Raw genomic sequence first — 8,824 nt, 5'->3', positions numbered from 1 at the left:
GTCTGACGTTCACAATGTAATTTCTGCCTATTTTGCGTGAAATCGGTCTGTTTTGAGCTAAAAAAAAAAGTATCAGCAATGCCGCATTCTAATCGTTGTTGTACGATGTACGATCAATAATGAAAAAAATCCCATAATGTACGATAATTTCAGAATTGCCCGCAAATCTGAATCTCTCGGAATCTAGATAGAGCGAGCAAGAGCGCGCATGTGTAGCGCGCGCACAGCCAGAGAAAGGGAGCGAGAGACCTTGCGTGTGTGTGCTAGAGTGCGTGTGTGTGCTAGTGTGCCTCGCGAAGCGCATGTAAGGACCCAACCAATCGAATTATTCAGAAAGTCTAGTTTATTATGCAAAGTTTTTAAGGTTAACTGTTGTTTTATGAATTGCAACTTGCTGCAACCTGTCAAACCTAAGCCCATTTCCAATACTTTTTAACCTAAATTAATTTATTAAAGACTACTTTTTTTCTTTCTTTTTTTTTTTACTAAAATTGACTAAAACCTTTTTGTGTTTTCGTCGACTAAAACTTGACTAAAACCTTTTTGCGTTTTCGTCGACTAAAACTTGACTAAAACTATCAAGTTTATAAGTGACTAAAATGTGACTAAAACTAAAAAGCATTTTCGTCAAAAAGACTAAGACTAAGACTAAAACTAAAAGGGCTGCCAAAAACAACACTGGTGGGCACGCACGGCATGAGACGCAGTACTCGTTCCTTCTCCTAGAGAGAACTGAGGTTACGTTAGTAACCGAGTACGTTCTCTTACGTAGAGTTCTCTCCTACTGCGTCGAAAGACGCTACGGGAACCTCTGTAAAACGCCGTGCGTGCTCTTGGACCGACACAGACACCCAAGGGCGCGCGCGCCCTGGCATACAAGCGCCTACACCAAGAATGTATAGGGAGAGCGGCTAATATTAGCATCATCCCTTTATAATAGTGCCCCTAAGGGCATAATAACATATGTATTATAAATATTAAATATATATGAGGGGTCATAGCCATACCTGTCAAGTTTTGGATTTGAAAATAAGGGAAATTTTTCGGCGCCCACCACAAGCAGTCCCACCACCCCAACCAAGCTCCAGTATCCCTTACATTTTAAGACAGGTGTTATAGCCCAAATGAAAACACAAAAGGGTATATATGAAGTGCATTTATTTAAAGGCTTATTTGCATATTTTCTGTTCATTTAACATTGCTTGTCTTTACATTTTATTTTCATTCCACATTCTTTTTATTTCATATTGCTTTTCCTTTACAGTTTTTCTTTTCATTTCACATAACTTTTCTTTACTCTTTTAGTGAGTTATTGTACACATTTGTTGCAGACTTTGCATTCTTTAAGACTGTTTTGGAAGGAGTGTATTTGTGGGCTGGGCCAAAGTGGTTCATTTTACATGAGAGTAGAGCGCAAACAGTTCTGTTGTCTAATGTCATCCTATTCTCTGTAACAATCTTTCGTACCATGCTAAATACTCTTTCTGAACTTGCATTGCTATGGGGAATGCACAGTAAAGCCTTCATAAGCTTCGGCAGCTCACTGAACCTCATGTCCTTTCCTATCATGCCCCAGAATCTGTCGATTCTGTCTTCTTGGGGGAGTTCCTTACTATCTGTCACCTGATAGTCTGTGAATTCCTCTCTCATCTTATCCTCTTTCAGCCTCAACTGAGGGAACAGGGCCCCTAGCCTTTCCACTGTAAAGTAAAACAAGTGTTTGACTAAACATTGCAGATCTAAACAAGTATCAAGTATACTAAGCCAATTATTTGTTTGGTTATCAATGGGGAACTGTCCCCAGAGGATGTTGTTATGATGCAATGTAAAGCCCTTTATAAAATTGCCTTGCCTTGCCTATCATCAATATGCTTTATGCACAGCTGCACTACTTCCTGAACTTAAAGGTGGGGTATGTAATTCTCTTTTTTGACAATTTTTTTAAATCACTTGAAATCCTATTCCTAACCCCCTTACAGCCACTGAGTTAGAAGCACTGAAATGAAAATGTATTAATTTAATCATCTGTGGAACGGGCAGGACATGAAATCCATGTTTTTCGAATGGGTGGAGTCAGGGCCAGTGTAGGAGGAAAGAAGGTATGACCATTTGAGTTGTGTATTTTCAAAATCTGCTTGCAGTTTTGCTACTTACCCCACCTTTAAGCCAGCTCCTTTATTTCTTGTCTTACATTATTGGACAAACTGATTAATCCAGGTGTGTCTGACCATCGCTAGGGTGGTTGCTAGGGTAAGTAGTGGAGCTGGGCATAAAGCCTATTGGAAACTGTTTCTATTATCTACCTGTCCCTGGAGTTATGTTAAGACGAGCTGCAGGGTCCAGCACTTTCAGGTCCCTCAGGAGTGGATGGTCAAGGGGAAAGGAGGAGAACATCTTCTTAAGAACTGCCTCATAGAAGTTTCTCACAGTTCTACAACAGCATAAGAGTGAAAAAAATTCATTAGTGGTAATATTTTTAGGCACACTACAGCCTATACTGTCAAAAGATAATATCATAATATAACTACTGGGTAATATACTCACTGGAAGATTTTCTTCTCGGCTGACACAGGGAGCTCAGCGCTTCTCATGAATGTCTTTGTGTCTGCTCCGATAAAGAGATCTTCATCAGCCAACTGATGTCCATCTCCATACTCCACCTCCCTGAGAGGTACACCCACGATTGCCCTAGCTGGTATGAGGTAGCCCAGGATCCTCTTTATCAGCCTGCTCATCTCCTCTTCAAGTTTGTGAATTTGTACTCCCTCTGACTGCAGATATTATCAATGGTCACAACAAAATAACAGTGAAATAAGATTGCTACAATAAGAACAAACATTCAATTATATACTATTATTCACTCAATCATTCAATATCATTGACACCCACCTGGAAGGCAATGTTAAATTTAGACAAAGGCTTTAGGGCAGCACTCAGGAACAGGAAGTAGGTCTTCACGATTGGATCACGCAGATGGCTTGCCAGATCACGCACTTTCACACTCCTCTCCACCTCTTCATGACTGTTAAAGTAGGCCTACAGTACATAGAGATACAGGGTGGCAATACATGGTTAAAATGGAAATATAGCATAGTAAACTGTGTAGATATCTGCTGAGTGGAGTTACCATCCTACCTGTAGTGCATCCCACTGGTTCAGCACCCTCTGGATGCAGGTTAACAGACTCAGCCATCTGGTGCTGCAGTACCTGAGGAGCTTCAGGTGGTCTGAATCAGTGAAGTCTACAAACTCTTTGTAGACTTCACATCTTTTTGCACTGAGAGATAGAAAATTACTCTGTCAATGGTTGGAATTGTGAGTGTGTGTAAAGAATATGAACTGCAGGCCTACTAGGCTACCTTGTTCATGAGTTAGCCACATGCAATGTTGTTACATTGTAACACACACAACATTAGGCGAGAGAAATAGCAGGCCTATATGTATGCATTTACCTTTTATCAAAGTGAATGTATATCCCCACCAGGATGTCTTCCACTGGTACCTGGGCTGCTCTGATACCACAGCCAGTGGCCAGCTGTACCAGGTGGCAGATGCAGCCAAGGTCCTGGACGTGAGGCTGGCTGGTCTTCAGTCTACTGATGACCGAGTTATGGCGGCCTTTCATAACACTCGCATTATCAGAGTTAAAGGCAATCAGGTTATCCCATGGGATGCCTCTTTTTCTATTGGAAACAGGAAATAATGCCACAAAACGTCTCAGACTAAATGTAAGGTTGTAATTAAATGCAATCTACTAAACATATCAACAACACAGTGCAGTTCCCCTTACCTTAATGCTTCACTAAGCTTTTCATACAGATTTTCTGCATTTCCTATATTGCATATAGGCATCTCCAGGAATCTTGTAGCGACCTGCAGAGTGGCCTCATCGTAGAGTCTAGTCAGGATGACAAATTCTTTGTCTGTTTTTCGGTTGTTCGATTCGTCGCACATCAGTGAAAAGGGCTGAGATCGGCATGTTTTGGCCAACTCGTCCTCTAGTTCTGCTGCTATGGCACCTGTTGAATGTCCAGTAATTAGCTAGTAAGTTAACCTACAACATGCATGCCATGGGTTATTAATGCTCATGTAAGAATATTCAAACACATTTCAAACCCATTATTTAATACATTTTTTATACTGTTTTAGCAAACACATAGTAGCCCAGTAAGAAAGATAGGTTGCTATATGGCTAGCTAACTTACCTTTGATGATTTGAGTAGCCTTAGTTTTTCCCGTTGAGTATTTTCGTGCTATAGCAGAGTCCGGGAACATGTCAGCTACACACTTGTTGAAGTCGTCGTGGAAGGAGAAAGGAATGTTGTTTTTGGCACACAGCATTGCCATTTTTACCTCTGCACGTGTGACCTGGTCTGCCTCGGTGGCATTTCTCGTCACGAATGCTGACATCGCCTGGGCATGTTTTTGTGCCTCTAGCCTGCGCTTGTGCTTGGCGGATTTCTCATGCTGACAGACATCATTCCTTCCACCGTGTGAGATGCTAAAGTCGCAGTTACAAAACTTACAAAACGTGTGACTGTCCCCCACCCTGCTCCTCTTCAGAAAATTAAATTCGCTGTCCCATTGATCGCGGTATTTACACGAGGGTTTTGTTTTTTTGGCAGGAGTGCCTTCCGTCACTGTTGTTACGTCCATTATCCGTCTCGGTTTTGTTTTTTTCCCGCGTTGTGTCACTCATCATCTGACCCCACACACAAACCTCGCGACAACTGCCACCTACAGTACTGTAGGCTTATGTGTAGGCTACTGCAGATGGCAGTTATCGCGAGGCTAGAGCTCAGATTGGAAATGTTTTTTTTGTTTTTTATTTTACTCCGGTGTAATTATTTTTTTTATAACGCAGGTTAAAATACGGGAGATTTACGGGAAAATACTAATACGGGAGGACGGCGGGAAAGAAGGGTAAAATACGGGACTTTCCCGGCCAAAACGGGATACTTGACAGGTATGGTCATAGCATGCTCATGGGACACACTGTCAGTGAGTGATGCTTAAAACATTGGAGTGACCTGGGCCGCAGCGCGGGGCAGGAACACCATACATAGTCATCTAGACCGAGAGCAGTTAGCCTGCAACGCAGGAACCTCTAGGTTATAGAACCTTATAAATGTAGACGGGGAGGCCCAGCCTTCCGCCATACAGATATCTTGTAACGAGATCCCACTGTACCAAGCCCACGAAGAGGCCACGCCTCTCGTAGAATGTGCTCTGATGCCCAGAGGGCATTCCAAACCTCTAGATGCGTAGGCTAGCGCAATGGCGTCCACTACCCATCGAGACAGACACTGTTTCGTCGCAGCTCGCCCTTTAGAGCGCCCGCCGAACGAAACAAAGAGCTGCTCCGTCTGTCGAAAAACAGCGGAGCGGGACACATAAGCTCTTAACGCCCTGACCGGATAAAGGGAGCTGTTTCCATCCTCAGAGGCCGGCAGAGCCGACAGGGAGATGACCTGAGCCCTGAACGGTGTGTTGAGGGACTTAGGCACGTACCCATGCTTCGGTTTCAACACGACTACAGAGTCGTTAGGCCCGAATTTCATGCAAGAGGCTCTGACTGAGAGCGCTTGCAAATCCCCCACACGCTTCACTGAAGCGAGAGCCAAAAGAAACACGGTCTTGAAAGACAGGTGCTTCATGTCAACTGAGTGAATAGGCTCGAAAAGGGGGCCCCTTTCATAGCGTTTAACACCGTAGAAAGGTCCCAAACGGGGACTGAAGGAGGCCACCAGGTCGTTTCTGCCCAGTGAACGGCCAAACGTTGGATTAACGAACGCTGATATGGCCGCCACGTAGACTTTGAGCGTGGATGGGGTCCTGCCCTTATCCAACAGCTCCTGCAGGAAGGAGAGAATCTCTGTTTCCCCGCACTGAAGGGGTGACAGACCTCGGTCTGAACACCAGCCAGAAAACACCGACCATTTGGAAGCGTAGAGCTGTCTGGTAGACGGGGCCCTAGCCTGCTCGATCGTGTCTAATACTCCCTTTGGGAGGTTAGCGGGTGCCCGTTTATGGCCCACACATGTAGGGACCATAGATCCGGGCGAGGATGCAAAATCGAGCCCTTGGCCTGCGAGAGGAGGTCCCTCCTCACTGGGATCGGCCATGGAGCAGTACTCTTCAGTCGCATCAAAACTGGGAACCAGGGTTGATTCGTCCAGTATGGTGCGACAAGAAGCACTGAGCATCCGCTTTTCCTGATTCGCTCCAGTACCTGAGGCAGGAGTGAGACAGGGGGAAAAGCATAGAGCGGACGGCGGGGCCAGACACTGGCCAGCGCGTTCGTGCTCTTTGAAAAGAATTCCAGGCAGTGAGCGTTTTCCTGGTTTGCAAACAGGTCTATTTCCGCTCTGCCGAACGTTTTCCACAACAGACGCACTGTCTGTGTGTGTAGAGACCACTCTCCTGTCGGAACGTTGTCCCGTGAGAGTCTGTCTGGGCCTACGTTTAGGTGACCTGGCACATGCATTGCTCTCAGCGAGCGCAGGTTGTGCTGGGCCCATACCAGGATGCGTTCCGTCAGCCTGCAGAGGTTTCGGGATCTCACGCCACCCTGGCGGTTTTACATAGGCTACTACCGACATGTTGTCCGAACGGACCAGGACGTGGTGCCCTTTTATCCGAGGACAAAAACGCCTCAGCGCAAAGTCCACCGCCATCATTTCCAGGCAGTTTATGTGCGGTAGTTCGACTCGTTCTGCCCACTGGCCAAAGAACGGTCTGCCCTCGAGCAGCGCTCCCCAGCCTGAGGTGGACGCGTCCGTGGACATCACCTTCAGGCTCGAGGAAGTCCCCAGGCTTACACCTGACCGGTACCAGTCTGACGCTTTCCATGGTGTCAGGGCTGAAAAGCATTCCTGATTGACCTTGAGGCGATAACGACCGTGAACCCATGCTCGGCGCGGTACGCGCGCTCTCAGCCAGAACTGCAGTGGGCGCATGCGCAGCAGACCCAACTGTAGTACCGCCGAAGCTGAGGCCATGAGGCCTAGCATTTTTTTAAATCTCCTGAGCGGCACTATATGACCGCTGCGGAAGGATTTCGCCACTTGCAGGGTGTTTCGCCTGCGCTGTGATGACAGCCGCGCTGTCATAGACAGTGAGTTCAGATCCAGTCCCAAAAAGGAGATCCTTTGACTGGGAAACAGTGAACTTTTCTCAGAATGGTTTTGTGCAATGGTTTTGTGCAATGTGTTTGAGAAGCTGGAGCCTCTGTTCACAGATCCTTGTGATTCAAGAATCACTGGGTGCTTCAGGGTGAAAAAGAGGGACTGTTTTGTGAAGCTGGTGCCAGCATGTGAACTCACAAGACAGGCTATTATGATTGAGGAGCCACAGACCAACATTTTCTTGACAGTCCTGCATGATTTTTAGGACATATGCAAACAACTTTAGCCCCATATCTGTCTACAGCACAACCATGAACCATGACAGGGTACATAATGTACATGCATATCTCTCTATATCATTGGTTCTCAAAGTGCGGCCCGCGGGCCGAAACATTTCTGGCGGCCCGCGATAACATCTGATAACATTTGTAAAACTGTTAAAACTGTACATTGCTTTGAAAAAATATTTTTTCGTTTAGTGGTGTTTAGCGGCATCTATAGGCATAAGCGGTAATTACGACCGATCGCACTTGACCTCTCACTCCCAGAAGGCATCAACGGAACGGTTGTCTGTAACGTTAGATGGATATGGAGCGAGAGCCAGGGCGGGAGCCTGGCCCTTCGAGAAAAAAACGTCATGTTAGCGAGGAGAAAAGGCAGTTTCAAGATAAATGGACAAACGATTACTTTGTCGAACCTCACGGGTCGGATAAAGTCGTTTGCCTGATCTGCAAGAAGGTAATTGCAACAGAGGAACATCAGAGGAATCGTGGCCAACCGAAAAGAGCACCACAAATCCCATTGCAATTCAAATCCCATTGCAATTTAAAAGGGTATGTTGACCAAGTAATCAATATTCAGTGTGATTTAATGACAAGCTTATTAATAGCCTCGTTTCCATTACCTTAATTTTTTTTATCTCATTTCTGATCATACATAAAATAATAATACATTATTCGCAACTACTTTTATTTATGTGAACTCATAATAACAATACAACGTTGTGCTTTTGTCAAATAAAATACAACAATGCTTAAAAAAGTGTCAAAAAGTCATAAACAAAAATCTGAAAATTCGTCGATATTTACTTTTTTTGCGCAGCAGTTGGTGTTTCAAATTAAAATTTTGGTGTTCAAAAAGACGTTTTGAGAAGTGTTTCGTTTCAAAAAGACAACAACCGTTCATTTTTCAATTACGGATTAAAATAGATAGATAGGCTAATAATAGGGCTAAACATTTGCGCAAATCTGTAATGGTGCTTTCACACCGGACGCGAATAGCGCGTCAATGCAAAGACGCGTTATGCGCGTAAAACGCGTGTAACGCGTCTTTGCATTGACTTAACATGGAAATCACTCGCGCCTGACGCGCTATTCGCGTCCGGTGTGTGGGTGCAGTAATAATGGAAACGCGACTGACTGCACCCACACACCGGACGCGAATAGCGCGTCAGGCGCGAGTGATTTCAATGTTAAGTCAATGCAAAGACGTTTACGCGCGTAACGCGTCTTTGCATTGACTTAACATTGAAATGACTTCGCTATTATTATGCTATTCGCGTCCGGTGTGAACGCACCATGACAGGCAATGATATGATGATATGCATGATGATGATGACTTGTTTGGTAAGCTTCTATTTTAAAAGTTTCTCTCTCTCTCTCTGTCTGTCTCTCTGTTTTCTCTCTCTCTCTCTCTCT

General features: G+C 45.0%; 1 protein-coding gene across 1 annotated transcript; it reads right to left on the bottom strand.

Annotated features, from left to right (window-relative positions):
- Window positions 1–1,058: 1,058 nt before the first annotated feature.
- On the bottom strand, window positions 1,059–5,229 carry LOC306984238 (uncharacterized protein). The gene is made up of 8 exons (XM_079585418.1): window positions 4,206–5,229; window positions 3,791–4,019; window positions 3,453–3,683; window positions 3,136–3,277; window positions 2,890–3,036; window positions 2,545–2,771; window positions 2,304–2,431; window positions 1,059–1,700 (listed from the first exon to the last, which is right to left on the bottom strand). Exons 1-8 carry the CDS (start codon window positions 4,654–4,656, stop codon window positions 1,294–1,296), a joined length of 1,962 nt encoding a protein of 653 aa, XP_079441544.1. The 5' UTR covers window positions 4,657–5,229; the 3' UTR covers window positions 1,059–1,293.
- Window positions 5,230–8,824: the final 3,595 nt, after the last annotated feature.

This window comes from Phoxinus phoxinus (assembly GCF_949152265.1).
Source record: "Phoxinus phoxinus genome assembly, chromosome: 2".
In the NCBI taxonomy this organism is placed as follows: domain Eukaryota; kingdom Metazoa; phylum Chordata; class Actinopteri; order Cypriniformes; family Leuciscidae; genus Phoxinus; species Phoxinus phoxinus.
Note: the sequence above shows the minus strand (reverse complement) of the source record. Positions and strands in the feature narration are given on the sequence as shown.

What these genes read in the sequence shown, in the direction of transcription:
- LOC306984238 (XM_079585418.1), bottom strand. Translation starts at nt 4,656, where the DNA reads ATGGACGTAACAACAGTGACGGAAGGCACTCCTGCCAAAAAAACAAAA. An exon ending in AAGCTTAGTGAAGCATTAAG is followed by an intron (nt 3,684 to 3,790) that starts GTAAGGGGAACT and finishes TGTTTCCAATAG; the next exon opens with AAAAAGAGGCATCCCATGGG. An exon ending in GCCGAGAAGAAAATCTTCCA is followed by an intron (nt 2,432 to 2,544) that starts GTGAGTATATTA and finishes ATGCTGTTGTAG; the next exon opens with AACTGTGAGAAACTTCTATG.